The sequence below is a fragment of the Equus przewalskii genome, unplaced genomic scaffold (assembly GCF_037783145.1).
Source record: "Equus przewalskii isolate Varuska unplaced genomic scaffold, EquPr2 contig_10104, whole genome shotgun sequence".
NCBI lineage: Eukaryota > Metazoa > Chordata > Mammalia > Perissodactyla > Equidae > Equus > Equus przewalskii.
In genome coordinates this window covers 3,270-24,641 of record NW_027226661.1, presented here as the reverse complement: position 1 = coordinate 24,641, position 21,372 = coordinate 3,270, and the positions used below count along the sequence as shown (strand labels likewise).

Below are 21,372 nucleotides of genomic sequence, written 5' to 3'. Positions count from 1 at the left end.
TGTTTCATATTTTTTGATGCAATTGTTAAGTGAGATGGCTTTTTAAAATTTCAATTTTTGATTGTTGCTAGTATTTAGAAATATAGCTGATTTTTGTATATTGATCCTGTTTCCTGCAATCTTGGTAAATTCACTTATTAGTTTTAGTAGATTTTTGGGTAGATTCATTGTATCTTCTACATAGATAACAGTTTTGTTTGTGAATAAAGGCAGTTTTACTTTTTCCTTTCAAATGTAGATGCTTTTTCTTTCTTTCCCTTGCCTTGTTGCAATGGCGATAGTTACAATCTTGAATAGAATTAGTAAGAGTAGACATCTTTGCCTTATTCCTGACCTTACAGGAGAAGCATTCAGTCATTTACCATTCAGTATGATGTCAGCTCCAGGTTTGTAATAGATGCCCTTTATCAGGTTGAGAAAGTTCCCTTCTGTCCCTTACTTGCTGAGAGTACTTATCAGGAGTGCTGTCAGATAATTTTTCTGCATTTGTCGAGATGATCATATTGTTTTTCTTTTTTAGTCTGTTAATATGGTGAATTACCTTGAGTTTGGAATGTTAAATTAATCTTGTATTCCTGGCATAAGCCCCTATTTGCTCATGATACATTACCCCTTTTATATTATGATGAATTTGATTTGTTAAAATTTTGATTTTTTTTTTTTGCATCTATGTTCATGAAGGATATTGGTCTATCCTTTTCTTTTCCTGTAATGTCTCTGTCTGGCTTTGGTTTCGGAGTAAGACTGGCTTCTAGAGTGAGTTGGAAAGTAATCCCTCCTTTTCCATTTTCTGGAAGATTTCTTATGGATTTGGTATTATTATTTTTGTGGATTTTGTACTACATGTTTGAGAGAATTCTTCAGTGAAGGCATCTGGGTCTGGAGTTTTCTTTGTGGGAAAGTTTTTAACCACCAATTCAAATTCTTTAATAGAGATAGAACTAGTAGAGTTATCTATCTCTTTTTGACTAAGATTTAATAGTTTGTACCTTTTAAGGAATTTGGCCATTTAACTTAAGTTGTTGAACTTATTGGCATAAAATTTTTCATAATACCAATTTATTATCTTTTTAATATCTGTAGAATATGTAAGGATGTCACCTCTCTCATTCCTGATACTGGTAATTTATGTCTTTCACCTTTTTTTCCTGATCATTTAGGTACAGGTTTATCCATTTTATTGATATTCAAAGAACCAGTTTTTCTCTATTGTTTTTCTGTTTTCAACTTTATTGATTTTCAGTATGATCGTTACTATTTCTCTTCTCTGCTTAATTTGGGTTTCGTCTGCTCCTTTTTCTGAGTTTCTTAAAGGGTTAGTGAGGGCACTAATGTGAGACCTATCCTCTAATGTCTTAATTCCCCCCAAAATTTTTGTGTTGTGCTTTCATTTTCGCTCAGTTAAAAATACTTTCTAATTTCTGTTTTGATTTCTTCTTTGGACTATGGGCTTTTTTTCGCTTGAGGAAGATTAGCCCTGAGCTGACATTTGGGCCAGTCTTCCTCTATTTTGTGTGTGGTTCGCCACCAAAGCATGGCTGATGAGTGATACAGGTCCGCGCCCCAGATCCGAACCCATGAAACTGGGCCACTGAAGCAGAGCACGCTGAACTCAACCACTAGGCCGCGGGGTTTGTCCCTGTAGGCTATCTTAAAGTATATAATTTAGCTTCGAAATTTTGGGGGGATTTTCTAGATAGTATTATGCTATCCATTTCTGATTTAATTCCATCAAAGTCAGAAAAAATACTTTATATGATTTGAATCTTTTCAATTTTATTGAGCCTTGTTTTAGGAACCAAAATTTGGTCTATCTTGGCAAACCTTCTGCGCACATCTGCAGAGAATCTGTAGTCTGCTGTTTGGGGGTAGTGCGTTCTTGCAGCGTCAGTTAGGTCAAGTCGATCCAGAGTGGTATTTGTCCGTTATGTCCTTACTGATTTTCTGTTTACTTCTTCTACCAATTATTGAGAGAGGGGTGTTGAAATCACCAACTATAACTGTGGAGTTGTCTATTTTTCCTTTGCAGCTCGATCCGTTTTTGTTTCAGGTACTTTGAGGCTCCAGTGTTAGGTGGGTAAGCATTTAGGATTGTTGTGTCCCTTCGATGAACTGTCCCGACCTTAGGTTCCTGTCCTATACAGAGCAGGTGCGCCCTGAGTATTTGTGGAATTAATCAATTAATAACTACTGATATTTTCCAAGGAAGTATGAGCGTGACTATGGAACATTCCCTTAACTTCTCCACACCAGTTTTCTCACGTTTAAAATGGTGAGGGAGTGAGAGTGGGTGGGTCTGGGGGACAGGAGACTGGAGAGTGGTTCTCAAACCTTGCTGTGGGGAACCTTGGGTTTTGCAGGGTCGTCCTCCTCAGGGGACACCCTGAGGGAAGTGGAGGGGTGGAGAGAGCAACTAGGACTTTATTTTATGTATTGCCTTTCTATGTAAAATTTTGGTGGATGAGAGGGTTCTAGGCTAAATGAAATTTGAAAATCACTGAGTTAAATGTCCTGTGAGGTGGTCCCGGCTCTAAAATTCTCTGTCTCTGGGAACACTCCTCTCAACCAATGAGCCTATGAGAAAATGCCATGAGACTAAGAGAAAATGCCCCCTCGTGGCCAAGACACACACAGCACAGCTGTCTGTAGGAAAGCAGCAGAGGGCAGAAGAAGAGCCCCAGGCCAACAGCCAGGAAACAGGCAGGTGTCTGTCCCAGCTCTTCGCGAACTGGCTGAGCCCCCCTGGGTGTGACTAGCAGCATCTCTGCCCACCTTAGAGATCCAGATTCTCATCTGGAGAGCCTCACAACGGAGACTTTCTCCAGTAGCATCTAAGGTCCTTAATTCTGTGTGCATGCGTGTGTTTGCCCTTAGAAAAGCAGACCAGGGGCTGGCCTGGTGGTGCAGCAGTTAAGTTCACATGCTCTGCTTCGGAGGCCTGGGGTTCACTGGTTCGGATCCTGGGTGTGGGCCTATGCACTGCTTGTCAAGCCATGCTGTGGCAGGGGTCCCACATATAAAATAGGGGAAGATGGGCATGGGTGTTAGCTCAGGGCCCACCTTCCTCAGCAAAAAGAGGAGTACTGGCAGTGGATGTTAGCTCAGGGCTAATCTTCCTCAAAAACAAAACAAAACAAAACAAAACAAAACAAAACAAAACAAAACAAAACAAAAACAGACCATGACTTGGGCAACTACTGTGGCATTTCACCGATGACTCCATTATTAATAGAACCTCATCAGAGGTCCAGTCTGGCTTGCAGTCATTTAGGATTTGAGTAGGTGGAAATAGAAGGGTAGAGGAGGGGATCCATGAGGGCAGGTCAGCGTAAGGGAAGGCATGGTGCCGGGAGGGGAGCGCACAGAGTGTGGCAGGGACGCATGAGGGGCGCAGGGAGAACGTGGTGTTTATTGCTGGCCTCGCAGTCAGGAGCTGGGACTTAATCTGTAGGAAATGGAGAGTCAGTGAGGAGCGCTGAGCAGGACGGGGGCCTGGTCAGGGTGTGCTTCAGCGAGGCTAGCCAAGCACAGGAGCAGGAACGAACCAGAACAGAGGAAAGTGGGCGGCAGAGGGGCAAACGTGGAAGGGACATGCCACCCAGGGATGGACTGAGGAATCGGCAAAGCTGCGGGGAACGGAGTTCGGGTGATTTTAGTTTCTTTTTCTGTTGTGTTTTCTTTTCCCTTTCTACTTTTTTAAAAAATTCTTTGTGCTGTGTGTGTGTGTGTGTGTGTGTACACACATATATTCATAGATACTCATATTCATTACATATACTTAAATATTATACATAATTAGAAAGATCATAAAGCTACTGTAATAAAAATAAATGCTGGCATTTTTAAAAGATAGAAACACTGATATTCTCCAAATAATAAGTGCTGGCAAGTAATTTCAAAGGAGCTGACATATTGTTTAACATTTGAAATTCCAAAGAGAGAAAAGTATTCCCAATTAATGCTTCTGTTTTCTTACAAAGTAACTGCTGAAGTCAAGAAACGTGGAACACAAGCCCTCTGCCGATTGTCACTTACAAAAATATAAAGCGGGTCGTAGTCTGGAGAGCTGGCTAAGGCCTCTGGGGGTTTCATGCTCAGGACCGAGGTCTTGCCGGCCAGCTGAGGTGCGGCCTCCTGGTTCGGCAGGGCTATGATGGTGGTGGCTTCATCCTGCGCAGGGACCGAGAGTGGCGTGTTAGTTTTGATGCCAGGACAAGAGGGGAAAGGTGGGCATGACTCTAGAAGGCGGGGCTGTTACCTCAGCTCCTTGCTTCAGGGCTCGAGCAAGCTTTTGAGGTCTGTAACTTGTGGAAGACTTCTGGACACAGAATGGCTGATACCCCTTGATTTTGTACAGCTCAGGAACCTGAGGGCGAAAGGAGATGGCTGACTGCATGTCCTTAAAAGCCCGTCACCGTTTAGGGGGATCTACTTCTCAACAGCGTTTCTGAGCTGCCTGACGGTAAAAGGAAATAAGCGCCATGTTGTAACCATCACATCGTGGCAGTTACCACTTTGGACCAGCCCTGGAGGGACTTTAGTGCAAGTCCTGAGCCCTGTTCTGGGTCCCAGCACACACGAGCCTTCACAATTACCCTCCCACAGCATATGGCTTAACTGCAGACATACACCAAACACTAGTTTGTCCATTTAAAGTGTTTATATTCTCAAGAGCAGAAGTGGTCACATACCTCAAGATAGGCTGACTAACTTTTGTTCACTATCTTGTGTTTTTCTTAAAGTTTCTAAGATGTGAAGTTCAGATAGCTTCATGTATGCATAATAGAGGGTATAATCACAGAATAAAGACCCTGGTTTCCATAAGCCACGCTGGGAAAAAAGAATCTGTTATACCTCACACATACCGTAAAATAACAGCAGAAAAATACACACAGTATTCCACACAGTATGATCTGTAATGGAACAAAACTAATAAAATAATGCAGTTCAGATCAAGAATATTTTGTTCACTTTATAAGAAACCCAATTAACTAATACCATACGACAGTTCTGACCTGCAGCTTGAGGAAGGAATAACTCTGCTTGATTGGAATTTCTGAAGATTTGATTGGGACCGGGCCAAGGCCGTCGGGAGCCTAAAATGTGAGAATTCCAAAAATTGACGCATAATCAACATTGAGCAAAAGTGCCCATGCTTCTATTTTCATACATTTCCAATATTAAATGAACAGCTCTGCTCTCAAAGTGCCCCTTCCCACCACCACAGGTGCTGCTTGATGTGTGGCGCCTGGAGGCAGCGTGGCCACCCCTCTTCCTCGTCTCTTAGTGAACGTGATTCTTCTTTTTTATTTTCTACTGTTGTGGACACTGCAACATGCCACCCAGAGTCCCCTTCGGGCTTCAAGGATTTAGTGCCCCAGCTGCTAGGAGTCCCGTTGGTAGAACAGCTCCCAGGGGTCAGCCCTCCCCAGGAGTTGCCTTGGCTGAAGGGAGCCGCCTCACTCATCACGTGCCCGTCCTGGGCAGCCCGTCTCCAGTGACAGGTTGAAGCGAAGGTGTAAAGGCCAGGTCCTCTCGCTGTCCCAGCTTCGGAGCCCCTCAGGAGTTCAGCGAGGCCTTTGTCAGGATTGCCGCCCTGCGTCGCTCTGTGCACTCCTGCCCCCGCCACGTCCCCTCCACAGGTCCCATCCCAAAGCACTACCTAATGACCCTCCTGCATGCTAATCTGCTTGGACACCGGAGCACCTGGACCAGTGCCTGACATTTTATGGGCATTCAATAAATACGGTATTTCACCTAATCTAAGACACCATCATTAAATTAGTAGGATACAGTGCTAACATGCCATCAATTATAAGACATCTCTCAATTTCAAAGATGCTAAATATGAAAAAAGTGATCTTAGAATCGATGAAATATAGTATTTATGGAACTAAAAAATTCTTTATAGACAAGAATGCTGAGAATTCTGTTTTTCATCAACCCTGAGCAACAGAGAAATCTTTACAGAACTAACTAAAATATCAAGTGAAATGTGTAAGCTTTGAACTATACCAAAACAAGGAGCTGGGCCCACAGCACAGTGATGCTCTCTCTTCATCCCTGCCATCCTGTCCACTCCGCTAATTATTGACTGCCAGATATTTATTATTGCTTAAAAATCACAGATTTATTTTTTCCTAGGAGCTAAATATTCTGATCTTTTAAGTTGTTTAATTATCTAATGCAAAAAACACATGGAATTTCTAAAGTCAGTTCTGTAACCCTTGAGAGGATTAACCTGCAATGCTTAACGCACCCGATAGGATGCGAATGGCAAGTTTATTCTTTGAAACTAAAAGAATTATGTTGTATATGCACTTTCAGTATCAATTTAAACACAATTTTTATTGCTAACTACTGAACTTGGGCAACATTTTATTACTGGCTGTGTGACCTTATGCCTCAGGTTCCTCCTCATCTGTAGATGATAATCTTACCACGTAGATTTACTGAAGAGGAAGTCAACTGATACAACTGAAGCATTAAGACACTGCCCGACTCATGGAAATGCAGCGTAAGGATAGCTACTGCTTTTCCTCTAATGCATTAGTGCCCCATGGGGGAAGCGGGACGAACCGTCACGCCTCTCGCCACTGAGAGACACAGAGAGAGAGAGAGGAGAGAGAGAGGAGGAATTCTGAGTCTCATGGGTTAGATTGTGAGATTCTGGGGCCGTGTTCCCTCATTCCTAGGTCAGGTCATGGACCTGGGGGCTGCCCTTCTCTGGCCTCTCCGTCAGCTGAGCAGGGCCTGTCTCCCGGGGCCAGGCCAGGCCGTCTTGTTTCTCTGTCTGCCCGTCTGCTCTCAGGCCCGGTTCCCAGGCAGTCAGGTGGGGCTCAGGGCCCTTGCTGGGTTCCAGGCCAGGAAGGACCCAGCCCAGTTTACCCAGGAGCTCTGCACAGGTGTATCAGGTGCCAGGCAGGTGGCAGTAGCTGATCTCTGGTTTCCCATTGGTCACAATTCCCTGGGCACAGGTCTCCCTTGGGAGCCTCTGAGGACGAGGTGAAGGGACTGAGCCCAACGACTATCTCTGCCTCACAACCATCCGATCATGCCCGGGCCCCACCCCCAGCCTCGCAGCACCCACCAACTCGTTGGAGTCCTGAGGAGCACTGTGGGACGGGAAGGCGAAGGGCAGGACTTCCTTGGGCGACACCGAAAACCGCCTGGAATAATCGTCGTGACCGATCAGCGGCAGAAATCTGGAGGGACTCTTGTCTATGGGTGAAACAAACAGCACTTTTGGGGCGTTCTTAAGGCATTTCTCTGTGAAACCACCGTCTGTGGTTGTGTATTGAATTAGTGGGTACTTGCCACACAGCATTTCCAAAAGAATATCGATGGATGTACGTATTAGACCCATTTTTAGTTTCTCTTTTGTTCTTTACCTCAACACCCTCTCCAAATTTTTAAAATTTTATTTTACTTTTACTTCTAAAAAACAATAATTCCAAATGAAAGTATCTCTGATGAATATTCCCTGTCCTCATCAGCAAAGAAAAAGATTAAATTAAAGAAGCATATTGAAGACATTTTCCAGGTATCCAACATACCTCACAGGTAAATGTTACAGTATTTTTTTAAAAGAGTTTCTTTATTAGAAACTTGAATACCAGAGACAGAAATAATAAAGGAGGGAAAAAAGAATAATTAAAATGCAATAAAATGTTAGGAAAAACAAAATACCCACTGGATCTTAAAGGAGAGGAAGCAGAGGGGAGGGGGTGCTGCTGGGGACCGAGGGCCTGAGCCTGAGGCCCCCGGGCCCCTCCTTCCCTTGGGGCTGTCTGGTCTCGCTCCCCGGCCCTGGTTTGGGGCACTACCCATGGAGGAGGGATGGGGTCCTGCTGGTGTGTCCGGACTGAAGGGCCAGCCCACTGCCTGTGCTCTGCCGGGCTCCCAGCACCCCCGCCAGCCCCCACCCCCCATGGTGGAGCTCAGCCCACCCCCTTGGCATGAATGGAAGTCTTTTCTTGCCTCTGATCATGGACTTAATAAACAGCATGGACTAAGTGAAAAAAAAAAATTAAAAATCAACACAGTGCTATGAAAAACAAAGTACCCCTCTGGGTCCTGAAGGAGAGGAAGAGGAGGAGAGGGGCTGCTCCTGGGGGCAGGGAAGTGGAGCCAGGCTCGGGGGCTCAGCTCGGGAGGGGGGAAGAGTGCCAGAGGATCAGGGCCTGCCTGTGCATCTGCACACGAGCCACCGATGGAGAATACGGGACATGGCTTTTGGGCTCCCAGAATCTACTGAGAGTGGGTGTCTAACAGCCCTGGTCACCCTGGGGATCAGAGGATGGGAAGTTCTTTAAGTAGCAAAGATCATACAATATAAAAAACTTTATGTGCAAATGCTAGATTGAGACAAGATGCAGTCAATCGACAGTATAAATGATGACTATCTTATTCTCTCAGGTGACAAGAAAGAACAGAGGGCACAAAACAGGAGGTTGAACCACCGCCACCCTTCAATGAGATTACGACTTGGTCAGGTCGGTTGACCCTGCCTACTACCAAGTGGGCAGGTATTTCAGCCAAAGCTGCCATGGAGGTCTGATTTATGTCACGTGGTGGGTTGAATAATGGCCCCTCCAAGGTGTCCCCATTCTGTTCCCCAGAACCTGTAACTACGTCACCTCACATGGTAAAAGGGACTTTGCAGATGTGATTAAGTTAACGGTCTTGAGATGGGGAGAGTGTCCCAGGGAATCCAGGTGGGCCCAGGGTCATCACAGGGTCCACAGAAGAGGGAGACAGGAGGGTCAGCGTCAGAGAAGGAGACGTGACGACTGAAGCAAGAGGTCAGAGTGATGCGAGGAAGGGGCCACAAGCCAAGGAAGGCAGGCGGCCTCCAGAAGCTGGGAAAGGCCAGGAACAGACTCTCCCCTGGAGCCTCCAGAAGGAACCAGCCCTGCTGACACCTTGACTTGAGACTTCCGACCTCCAGAACTGTAAGATAGTAAATCCGTGTTGTTTTAAGCCATTATGTTTGGGGTGATCTGTTACAGTACCCATAAAAAAAACTAATGCATTTGATTCATGAAAATATTTTATTTCTACACAGCTAACTTCGTTATAAAGAAACCTCGTGCTCAGAGGACTTACTGGTCAAGGCGTTGCGATTCTTCACAGCTGTACTTTACCTGGTGCTATTGACTGTCGTCCTTTAGTGAGCCTTCTGAGGATGGTCCCTTTGTCCATGTCATGAAAAGCACTCAGCATACTGAGTAGTCGTTGATGAACCATGATCTGGAATTAGAAAGAATAATGATCTCAAATTATTAATTGGTACATGCTCATTTTGGCATTCAATTTAACTCACTTTCCCCAACCACAACTAAGGGCTGAGGCCACCACTCTAAGTCAGAATTCACAGGGAGAGTGGCACGCTGCCCTAGGCTGAGGCCATGGGGACGTCAAGGTCTGGGTAACACTGACCTGCCTGAATACAAAAAAAGACCAGGTTGCCATTTGGCCTTGTCCCACCCAATTTATGAGCTCTGGTTTTCTCTATTTCCAGAGTGGAAAGAATGACTAGTTCTACGTTCTTTCTTTTCGGTACATCTGAATAGTAACGCTCCCGCTGTGTTAGCTGCAGAATTGAGGGACAAACTGAAGGGGCGATTCTGTAGAAACAGGGCTCTGGACTTTGGGCAGTGCTCAGCGTACACCACTGTGCTCTGCATTCCGAGCAGATGCTACTGAAGGTGAGCGCTCCCTGTGCGCAGAGCTGTGGCTGAGGGGACCCTTCATGCCATGATTAACACTCCTTTCCATCCTGTAAAGGTCTCTCTTGTTCAACAAATATTATCAAGTGGCTACTGTGTGGCCAGTTCTGTGCAAGATCCTGGAGATACAGGAGGCAGACCACGTGCTGCCCGAGGGAGCCGATGTTCCCGTGTGTGTGTGTATGGGTGGGGGTGGGATGGCAACAGACACTTGACCAAATAAACATGGTGAACGCCATGAAGAAAATAAAAGACAGTAAATGCATGAGGGCATGACTGAGGGGCTGAAGGGGGTCGGACTGGCAGGGATGATGAGGGAAGGCCGCTCGGAGGAGATGAGCTTTGATCTGAGACTTGAAGGATGATCAACGACGATGATCTTGAGAAGAGAGTTCTGGCCAGAGGAACCAGCAAAATACAAAGATCCTGATTCAGAAACCAAGGAGATGGTTTAAGGGACAGAGATAAATCCATGTGGTCATGTAGCCTCGATAAAAATTGTGCGTCTGATTCTAACTGCAATGTGAAGCCTTTGGAGGGTTTCGCCAGGGGAGAGGTATTACCATCTTCAAGCTTTGGGGGTACTACTCTGGCTGCTGTGTGGGGACGGGAAGCAGGAAGATCTGTTGCAGTGGTCCAGGTGAGAGATGAGGGGGTGGCTGAGCTGAGGAGATGGCTGGAAGTCATCAGGCTGGGACTATATTTGCACACTGAACTGACAGTACTTGCTGGGGAGTGTGAGCACAAGACTGAGCCATCACTCAGAGCGAAGCATGTAGCTGCGGACGGTACTTTTTTCAAGCTGGAGGGTTTGCTCCAGAATGTCCAGGGTGGTCCCATTAGTGGGAAGCCAGCCCGGCCAGTATCTTGTTGCTGTTTGCCCATTGTTGGCAGCTGTGCTCTCTTCCCTCAGAGCACAGCTTCGTGCTGCCTCTTTGCACCACTTTTCTCCTCACAGTCAGCATCTTGCGGCACCTCTGTTCTGCATATACACAGAGCCCACCAAGACTTCAGCAGGGATGCGGGTTCCATGGGGCCTTGGAGGTTGGTGAGCAGGTCACTGATGCAGCAAGCTCTGCCTCTGCCTGGACCGTCAGCAGTCCCGGCTGAAAGCGCTGCTGGAAAGATCATTGGTACCATAAACTTTGGAGTCCCCTGTACGTATTCACACATTTAATCCTCATGGACAACCATGTGAGACAGGTCTTACTGTCATCCTCAGTTACAGATGGGGAAACAGAGGCCCAGAGGTTATATAACTTGTCCAAGATCAGAAAGCTCCTAAGAAGTAGCACCAAGAATTAAGGGCGGGCAGTCTGGCTCCAGAGTCCAAGTCTTTACCACTGCTCTCCCCTGCTTGAGGGGCGGCTCTGCCCACCGAGGGAGCCACTCTAGTGGCAGGGACAAGAGATCTACAGGCAGCATACGATGCAAGAGGCACCACAGAGATCGCTAAGTGCTGAAGCTTACAAGGACTGTTTCTTGGAGGAAAGGTAGACTGCGCTGGCTCAAAGGACAGTCACTGACAGATGGAGATGGAATGGCGTTTCAGCTGATGGGCAAGGGGCAGAAACACAGGTTTGTAGCAGGGAATGAGCTGGTGTGTTTGGAAGAAGACAAGGACTGAGACAACCTAGAGAACAGGAGGCAGCTGGAGGGGGTGTGGGTGCAGCCAGACCAGCGGCTCACCTTCCACCCTTTATTGGCATTCAAGGCTAAGAGGTCATTTTATTTTGATCACAGGAAGCCACTGGAGGCTCACAATGTGCTGGGTGGAAGACCAGAGTGAGGGTGAAGAAGGCACAGCAGTGAGATGACACCGTGAAGGGGAAGCCATAAGCCTGGATGTTAGAGACAGGATTCCACAGGAATTCTCAATTGTTCTTTCCAGAAATAACTGATCAACATCCAATTGTTCTAGAGTTACCATATGACCTGGCAATTCTACTCCTAGATATATATACCCAAGAGAATTGAAAACGCATGTGCATAAATTGTACACAAATGTTCACAGTATCATTATTCATAACAGCCAAAAAGTGACAACAACCCAAATGTTTCCAAGGATGGATAAACAAAATGTGGGACAGCCATACCTCGAAAACACATTAAGAGAAAGAAGCCAGCTACGAAAGGCCGTGTGTGTGTGATCCTATTTCTGCCAAATGTGCAGAAGAGGCAAATCCACGGAGGCAGGAAGCAGACGAGCGGTGCAGCGACTGCGGGAGCGAGAGGCTGCTCGCGGGAATGCGGGTTCTTTGTGCAGCGATAAAAATGGTCTAAGGTTAGACAGTGCTGCTGTGAGTACACTGAAAACTACTGAATCGTCCAGTTTCCAAGAGTGAATTTTATGGCATGTGAATTATATCTCAATAAAGCTGTTATAACAACCTCACCGTTCAATTTCCTTGTGCTGATGACTAAACACATTGCGGTTTCAGTCTGGTCCTGAGACTTACCTTGCGGGCTGCTTGTTGAAACCGTCTTTGCGCCCTGAACCTGTTGACCCAAGTATTATTCGTGAGTGGATCAAAACTGGGATGAAATTCCTCGATTTTCTGTGAACACAAAATATAGACACATCTTCGATTTAAATTTTAACTCCTGGCATAAACATTTAATAAAAATGTTTTAGAGTTTGATCCCAAATCAAGTTATTATTTATTTGTCCTGCCATTTAATGAGCATTTATTAAGCACGTTTAGTGTACATAGCATTATAGGGAATGCTTCTTGGGTTGGGGGTCAAAAGTGGAAGACAAGATTTGGGTTTTAAGAGATTTACAGTCTGGTTAGGGAAGCTCAAGGAAACACATGTGACCCTGAGGAAGAAGAATAAAGACACACAGAAACCAATGCCACGCTGGGGGTGCTGGCACGGCATCCAGAATTGAGAGCAGCGGGCTGTGGGATCCTCGCGGAGAACGAGGACTGTTTTGCTCAGCCCTGCACCGAGCACCAGCACAGGCCTGCGTAGGGAGTGCAGTGTGCATAGGTCAGTAAATGAACGCAGAGGAAAGGACGCCTGCCACAGCCTCAGGCACTGGAGCTTCTCGAACAGGGAAACGATATGAAGGAAAAGGCATCAGAAGGGAACTCATCTCACGCTGGCCCACGCAGCGGGCTGGAGAGGAGAGGGAGGAGGGGCGGATACAGGAACAAACAAGCTGTTGGATTAGCTGAGCGTGAGCCACGAAGGCCGGGCTTGGGTGTGGCCTTGTGGAAGAGCTACGGCCAGACTCCGTGGCCAGACTAAATGCGGGAGAAGAAAAGAGGTGGAAATAATTCAGATGTGGCAAACCCAGAAAAGAACAGCGGGAATGATGGAGGTGGGGGAGATTAGGAAGAATTGCTTCATTGTTGAAATTAAAAATTGGGGTTTTAACCAGAAACTATCATATGACAGAGATGCTCAGATGGAGGGGCTACTGTCCCCATTCTAGGTTTGAGGACACTGAGGCTTCAAGGCTAAGAGGACTTCTCCTAGGTCCCAAATCGGTGGTAGAGCTGGGACCAGAACTCTGGCTTCTGACCTCCTGTCTCCTATCCTTCCCACAAGGGGACCAGGCAAGGAACAGAGGCCCAGGGACCCACCAGGAGCACCCGCAGATGGGCTTGCAGAGCAAAGGGAAACAAAAAAAGAGATCCAGAAGGAGAAAGTAGAGGGGTGGAAAGGAGGAGCCAAAGTATATAATGCCGTTCATTTCAAGGGAAGCATTAATTACGAATTTTGATGCTTTACTCGCAATACGTAAGAAAAAACACTCTGCAAGTGTAAGCATATTAAAAATTATTAAATGTTTCTTGGTACAAGGATTTCTATAAAACTGTTTAGCATTTTAAAAATAAGCATATAAAGAGCTGCCAATAATTAGATTTCAAGGAAAGGAAAGTTACCCACTTCTTCCAGATTGCGAACAACGCGTGTGTGGTTAACTTCTGTCTTGAGTCGCTGAAATTCCTCATCCAAAACAGGATCTCCTCTATCCAGCTGGGTTTTTAATCATCAAAAACATTAAAATTGAATACAAGTGTACCAACTTTATTTCTCTTTAAAACTGGCAGAAACCAATTAAGCAATTGGACAAACCCACCCATGGAGTTCCCGTTGGGAGTGGCAGTGACGGAAGTAGGTTATAATGATCGTTATGATCACACTTACTGTTTAAACATAGGGACTTTCTATAGAGGCACAAACCCAATACCTTCTTTTTGTAATTAGAGGACAATGTCTCTGGAAATGATTTCTGAGGCATTTAAAACTCACAGAAAGGATTTCAGGAAACCATGTAACCATGGGAGTATAGAGCTTTCATTTAAAAGAAACTTAATGTCCCAGTGAAGTTTTAAGCCCCTCTGAGCTGATTATCCAGATTGTAACAAAGGCACATGGTTCCTCCCCTTTCCCGGTGGTGGATGGGGTCTGTCTCTTCCCTGGAGTAAGCGTCCCCCAGGCTACTCCCTTCCCCCATGGCCCCTGAGCTCTTTCCTCTTCCCCAGGGGTCACGGGTCAGTCCCAGGAAGGTAGGCTGGGCCTGGGTCAGTGGCGACACCCTCATGCCTCCATGGAAAAGGGGGCCGTGCACACTGCAAAAATTTGTTAGCTTTTGTCTACCTGCGGTTTTTCATATTTGTTTGTTAGGTGACTTCTAAAACTAGCTTGGCTCTTAGGTACATTGTTCACAATCATTTTTAGAGACTTTACTGGAAGACATCTATTCTGATCACCACATTAACACCCTATTCAGAAGTAAGAGAGTTCTATTGTTGTCGCCGAGGTGGGGAGCTGTCTAGCTCTGATTTGCACATATCAGGAAGTTGAGTTTGAGACCGTGGACCTCAGGTTCAAATACAGATTTCATGGGGAGACACTCAGACCACACCCCACAGCTCCCCACTAAAAGCAAAATAAAACAGGCAATTTAAAGAGGGATTGGCAAAGAGGTTGTTAGGTAGAAGAAAGAGGAGGGAGATTTCTGATATCTTTATCAAGACTCTACTCATTTATAACGAACATCTCAGAATTTAGGATTATTGACCGTCTCCTCTGAGTAAAAGCTCATTATCCTCGAGGGTTTGTGCTGTCCAGCTACAACGCTGACTCCCCCACATCCTCCATCCAGCTCTCTTTTTCTGGCTTTCTACCATATGCCTTGGGCCTCCAGGTTTTTCTTGCCACTGGGCCACCTGCCGGGATTCAGCAGCCAGTAAAATCTCCCGGACACACAGTCAGGTCCCTGCAACACTTGCTTTCCTACTACGCTGGGGCCTCGGGGTCCTGGTGAGTGACGCTAAGGATGTGATGGCTCGTTTCCAGCTCCCCTCACTCACCTGTGCAAATGCTCACCACTACCCCCAGCCCCTCTCCAGTCCCCGTTCAGCACAGTCTCTGCAGCTGGCCTTGCTTCCTGGATCAGCCAGAAGACAAGGCCATGCACAGCCTTCTGCAGGCCCCTCTCTGCATGCAAACCTGACTGTACCCCGAGTTCGTCCTTCCTCGGTTTCTCCAGTCCTTCCTCCTGTTCAGACACCATCTTTCCTCTGACCATGGCCTCTTCCCAAGCTTCTTCAACCTTTTCCTCCGTGATTGCTCTTTGCTCTCAGCCTATAATGTGCTCAAGTTCATGCAGCTTAAAAACCCCTGCCTTGACCCCTCACCCCGCAATGGTCCATGTCATTATTCATCTCAACTTCTCAACTATCGACTCACATCTACACGTTCCTCAAGCCATTACAATTTGGCATTTTACCTCCACGAATCTACTGGAATCGCTATCCCTGAGGCACACAAGGACCTCCAAACCACCCAATCCAAGGTGTACTTTTCAGGCCTTATTGTCCTGGAGCCCTTGCACTTGACTGATCCCTCCCCGGCTGCTTCCTCTGTGTTCTCTGGACCTCTGACCTCTGACCTCCCTGACCATTCCTCTCCTGTCTCCTTAGTGGTCCTGCTGCCCTCCCCTTAAGTAAGAAGTTCTGCAGATTTCCTGCCGTGAGCTGCTGCCTTTCCCACACTATTCATGTTCCCCAGGTCACCACGCTTGTTCCGTGCTCTCAATCTCTACCTCGATGCTGCGCACTCCCAAGTCTCTGTCTCCAGCTCTGTTCCTTCAGCCGCCACCTGGATGTCCCCAGTCACCCCAGATGTAACATGTCCCAAATTAAACTTTTCATCTTCCCCTTAAGCCAGCTTTTCTTCTGTCTCTGAGATTTCACGTAAAACCACCACCACGCACCCAAGCTGCAAACCTGGGCATCACTCTACCTTCTCGCTCTCCTTACCCCTCACCTCCCATTTATCTACAAGTTCAACTCTATCCGTGCCCTTAGCACTTTAAATCCTCTCTTAATGTTGCAGCCCCTTCTGGACTGTGACCTTCTCGAGGGCAGAGACCGTGGCTTATTCACTAGCACAGAATCTTCCATACAACGGGCGTTCACTAAACGAATCAACGGCTGGGTCTGCCTGTCAACCAAACGCTGGCAGTTACAGCCTTAACTCACACACTGACCTGCTCTGCCACGTCTGTATCACCTTCATCTTGAAAACAGAAAAAATCATTCCCTCGTGGGGCTGAGGAAAATACTTGATATTTTGTTTTTAAAATCCCATGCAAAGAATCTGAACAACACATCACACTACATTTAAATGCCAATCTAATATGTGCTTTTCCTGAATGCTACGATTTACCAATGTAATGATTGTATATTCTTTTGCTTGTCTTATGAAAACTAAAGAAAATAAGACAGATTTATTCAAATATCTTATTTGGACTCCAAATAGGAAGAAAAATGTATTCCATATGAGAAATGCATTCATATCTGACAACAGAGTGTTGTTCCCCAGCCCCTCCTACCCCTGCCCGCGTGTGCAGCGCCGAGTGTGGGAAGCTCACACCCCCAGCTTAAATCTACGTGTTATGGCTGAATTGTGTCCCTCCAAGCTCCATATGTTGAAATCCTAACCCTGGTACCTCAGGAGGTGACTGTATTTGGAGATACCGTCTTTAAAAAGGTAAATGAGTTAAAATGAGGTCATTAGGGTGGGCCCTAATCCGATGTGACTAGTGTCCTACAAGAAGAGAAAGGAGACAATGTGGAGGCACTCAGTCATCTACAAGCTAAGAAGAGAACGGATCCTTCCCTCACGTCCCTCAGAAGGAAGCCACTGTGCCAACACCTCCATCTTGGACTTCCGGCCTCCAGAACTGTAAGGAAATAAATCTGTGTTGCCTATGGAACCCAGTCTGTGGTGCTTTGTTACTGCAGCCCCTGCAAACTAAGAAATATGTGATGGTTCCACAAATCCTACCAATTAACTCCAAGCCCCTGTGACACGAAGCCCAAGCTGGATCCTCTCTCCTCTGCCCCATGTGTGTCGTGTGCTTCAGTCCTTATGGACCTGTCCCCAGTGTTCTCTGCACCCGTCCTGCGTGTAACAATGTCTCTCACGCCATGGTGCGCCCAGGGGTTTCACCCAGTCCCCCAGTTCCCGTGTCCACCCTCCCTCTCCCTGAACTTACAGGTGCTGCCTTGGCGACCCAGGTACGGCCCCTCCCTCAGTGTTCCCCTTTCTGCTCAGCCCCTTTGAGCGTCTCTGACTTGGAACTTGTGTGTGTATCTGGTGCTGGGGTGGCTCCTGGTCACTGTCTGTGGGTCTCTCTGACCTTCACGCTTTGCAGATCATGGGACGGGTGCACCTCGTGCTCAGAATTCCAGCCCGAATTTGAGCCTTTCCCTCCCTCTGAACTGAATTCCTCTCTGTCCTCTTTACTACTTTTCAAAATTATACCATGTCCTCCAGGAAGCTTTCCAATTAGATGACCTCTCTCTCCTCTTTGGATCTGAATCCCCACAATGCTTAGTAGAGGGCTCTCGTGACACTTACAGCAGCCTTGATTTATGTTAACAACTAACTTGTCATCAGCCTTCTCCCCCGTCAACTAAACTAGAAGTTTTCTTCCTCTTGACATGGCATCTTGCACGTAACAGGAATTCAAAATATGTCAGTGAAACAAATGATTATCAAATTAGCAGTAATTCTGACCTTATATTTGGTGTTTACTCTTTGCCGCTCTTCAGTAAGGTCTGTTTTAAATTTAAAAGACATTTGATCTTTACCAAGGTTCACTTGCCTAGGGAGAAAAAAACCCAACTTTCAGAACCCATCAGAATACCATCGTCAACTTTAGGATGGAGTGTCTTAGCGATACTCCACCACTGAAAAGGGAGGCTGAGATATCAGAGAAGACACCACGGGGGAGAGACGTCGTAGACACTTCAACAATATAACCAAGATGAACAAAGTGCTCTGCAAAAGGAAGCTTATCTTCTAGTGACATGCGCTAAAATATTTGTGAACAGAAAATCTTGATGCTCAACATCATCAGACATTGGGAAATGCATATCAAAACCACGGTGATGCACCACTTCACGCCTACTAAGATGGCTACGATGAGGAGGAGGATGATACTAATAACAAAGGAAAGTAACAGGTATTGCCAAGGATGTAGAGAAATTGGAACCCTTGCACACTGATGATGGGAGTGTAAAATGGTGCAGCCACCATGGAAAACAGTTTGGCTGCTCCTCAAAAAGTCAAACATGGAGTTACCACGTGACCCGGCAATTCCACTCCTGGGTATACAGCCAAAAGAACCGAAAAGATATGATCACACAAAAACTTGTAATTAAATGTTCATAGCAGAATTAGTTATAATAGCCAAAAGGTGGAAACCACCCAAATGTCTGTCAACTGATGAATGAATAAACAAAACGTACTATGTCCACCCAATGGAATGTTATTCCGCCGTAAAAAGGAATGAAGTACTGACAGATGCTACGATGTGGAACAAACTTAAAAGCCTGTTAAATGAAAGAAGTCAGTTACAAAAGGCCCTATATTCTGTAATTCCATTTATATGAAATGTGTATAGTAGGCAAATCTATAGAGATAGACAGTAGATCAGCGGTTGCCAGAGGCTGGGGGGAAAGGGGACCGAGGAGTGACTGCTTAATGGGCATGCGGTTTCTTTTTGGAGTCATGCAAATGTTCTAGAACTAAGTAGTGATGATGGTTACACAACATTGTGAAAATACTAAAACCTCTGCATTGTACACTTTAAAATGGTTAAAATGATGAATTTTATGTTATGTGAATTTTGTCACAGTTTTAAAAACTCTGGTACTTAATGTGTCTATCATGGAGCCTGGTGCCTGTTCAAAATAAATAGGTAGCTAGGATTTAGAAAGGGGAGGGGGTGTCTGGAGAGCTGGTTCAGATTAAAGGAGACTAAAGACACATGAAAACCAAACACAAATTGTATAATCCTTGATTGGACCCTGGATCCCTCCTCTCCAAAGACAAAAAGCCCAGGTAAAAAGAGCAGTATTGGGACACCTGGGTAAATTTGAACGTGGCTGATTATTTCATATTGTATCAATGTTAAATTTCTTAGAAGTAGTTACGGTAACGCTGGAGCACGTGCTGTTCTAGGGCTACATGCGACAGTCTTTAGGCTTCAAGGTATCGTCAACTTACTTCAAATGGTTCAGGAAAATAAAGGACGTGTGTGCATGTGTGCATCTGTGCACGCGTGCACAAATGTGTGTACACGTAGAGAGTGAGAGGAAGTGCATGTGGCACAAAGTTAATAACTGAGGAAACTACGTCAAGCGTATATAGGTGTTACTTGCAGATTTAAAATCTTTCAACAGAAAGGGAGAAAATACTAAGTGAACAATCCAGCATTCGAAATTGAATTTAGGATGTGATTTCAAGTATGTTACAAAAAAAGCATAGAAGGAAGGAAATATACCAGTGTTGACAGTGATCATTGCACTATAGTGGTTGTTTTCCCCTCTCTATACTTCAAAAAAAAATTAAAATATTTAAATAATTAAAATACTTATTTAAAAAATAAAAAAAATATTTTTCAGGTTTTCTACAACGACAATGTGTCCATTTTTTATAACAGGGAAAGAGTATTTTTTAAATGACCTTCAGTTACTTGGCATACTTGAGGCCAGACCCTGAGTAGAGACCCACACTGTCGCAGAGGGAAACAAAGGGCACGCCCTCGTGCCAGCAGGGTGACAGGGTGGGGGACACCTGGGAAGGCCCTGAGCTCAGGGCAAGTTCTGTTGTCTGGGAAGCGTGGAGGCAGGGGCATGGATGAGGCAGCCTCTCAAGGACCTTTCCCAGGAGTCTCTTTTTTAGCTCAATTCAAGAGTGTTTCAAGTTTACTTTCGCTGAAACTGTACACACGGATACGCCTGGTATGATCTGGTAAAAAAACTGTGAAAAGGGCTCCACTTTGAGTGTAGGAGCCAGGCTCCCCATAAGGCCCTTGGGGCACACAGCACAGGGCACAGGGGGCTCACAGTGGGGCGAGATTTGGGGCACCTGCGTCACCCAGCTCTGTCCTGGAGCAAGAGGGGTACTGGCAGCAGTGGACAGCAAGGAGCAGTGTCCCAGCTCCTCCCACAGTTCACTCTGATTCTGCCACTGTCTGGTCACACTGAGGAAAGAGCATGGTTGGTCACATTGATTTATTCCTAACAGAAACTTCATTCTGAAACACAAGGCCGCGCGGAGGGGAGAGAATAGTCAAATTTTCGAAGGGCATTAAAACTCATTACATTTCATTGTGCCTTAGGTATATAACGCCATTACTAAAAACATTGCACTGTCACTTGATACAAATCATTGCTCAACACTTACCACTTAAGGTGATTTTTGATCTCTTCATAAGTGTCCTGTCTGACTTTCTGTTCAAAGAGTGCTTCCTTCATCTGTCTTGTCCTTGAAATCTCATTGCCTTGGTCCAAAACTGAGGGAAGGAGCAAACAATGATTATACCAGTAACCAAAACACAATCGTTGGCCGAGAGAAAAACAATTTCTAACAGCAAAACCTCAGAGCGCCCTGACAAGGTTGTGTCTCGTCCGTAAACAGCACACGTGACAAGCAATAATCCTCTCCTATTCTGCCCAGGGGCTGACTGATAGTGGGCCAGCTGGTTACCTTCTCTCAATTCTTTAATCTTCAATTTTCCTGGTTCTTGGTTTAAAACGGTTGCCACAGCAAATGGATTTGATAAGTCTACTGGAAATCTCAAGTTCTGATATTCAATTTCCTGGGAGCAAATCAGGAGGGAAACTCGTTATTCTGCCTCTCCATCCCTCCCTCCATCCTGCTCAGCACGGAGCCCACCTCACCTTATGCTTTGGAGGCTTCGTCTAGGCTGGCCGTCGGTGAAAGTTTATACGTGTCATTGCCTTTTCTGGAGGGATGTCTACTTTCTTAGAAAGAGCATTCAGCCTTTTGAATTCTTCTAATCTATAGTTTAAGACAGATATTCAATTAGTATAGAATCCAACTACTCAAGGCTCCTATTTTTGTGTTCCGTCTGATAATGCCATGACTTACAGTCCATTAATTACTACAGCTAAGCTGAGAATCAAGCTGTGTGCTAAAACCGGGTCAATTAAAAGAAACGCAATCTCAGTCCACCAGAGTGTAATCACGTACATCAAAATAGCCCACCAGCGGCTCCTTTTCCTTAGATTCTCAAAGAAGAACAAGTGGAAAACATGACAGGCTGAAAAATGCTCTCATGGGCTAGCATAATTTACTTCTA

General features: G+C 45.7%; 1 protein-coding gene across 9 annotated transcripts in view; it reads right to left on the bottom strand.

Annotated features, from left to right (window-relative positions):
• LOC103542052 (cilia- and flagella-associated protein 221) overlaps positions 1-21,073 on the bottom strand; it is a 48,980-nt gene extending 27,907 nt beyond the window's left edge. For 4 of the 9 annotated variants that reach the window (XR_011536378.1, XR_011536379.1, XM_070606727.1 and 1 more), the window contains exons 1-11: positions 20,951-21,071; positions 20,757-20,868; positions 20,454-20,562; positions 17,778-17,865; positions 13,632-13,721; positions 12,191-12,289; positions 9,147-9,252; positions 7,091-7,221; positions 5,016-5,096; positions 4,259-4,366; positions 4,036-4,170 (exon numbers count right to left, since the gene is read on the bottom strand). Coding sequence is in view for 7 of the 9 variants with exons in the window: in XM_070606727.1 (XP_070462828.1) it covers positions 4,036-4,170; positions 4,259-4,366; positions 5,016-5,096; positions 7,091-7,221; positions 9,147-9,252; positions 12,191-12,289; positions 13,632-13,721; positions 17,778-17,865; positions 20,454-20,524 (909 nt within the window). In the remaining 2 variants the exon portion in view is untranslated. Of the gene's footprint in view, positions 1-4,035; positions 4,171-4,258; positions 4,367-5,015; positions 5,097-7,090; positions 7,222-9,146; positions 9,253-12,190; positions 12,290-13,631; positions 13,722-16,848; positions 16,934-17,777; positions 17,866-20,453; positions 20,563-20,756; positions 20,869-20,950 lie in introns of those variants that run through there. The other 5 variants (XM_070606730.1, XM_070606726.1, XM_070606728.1 and 2 more) reach the window with 4 other exon arrangements.
• Positions 21,074-21,372: the final 299 nt, after the last annotated feature.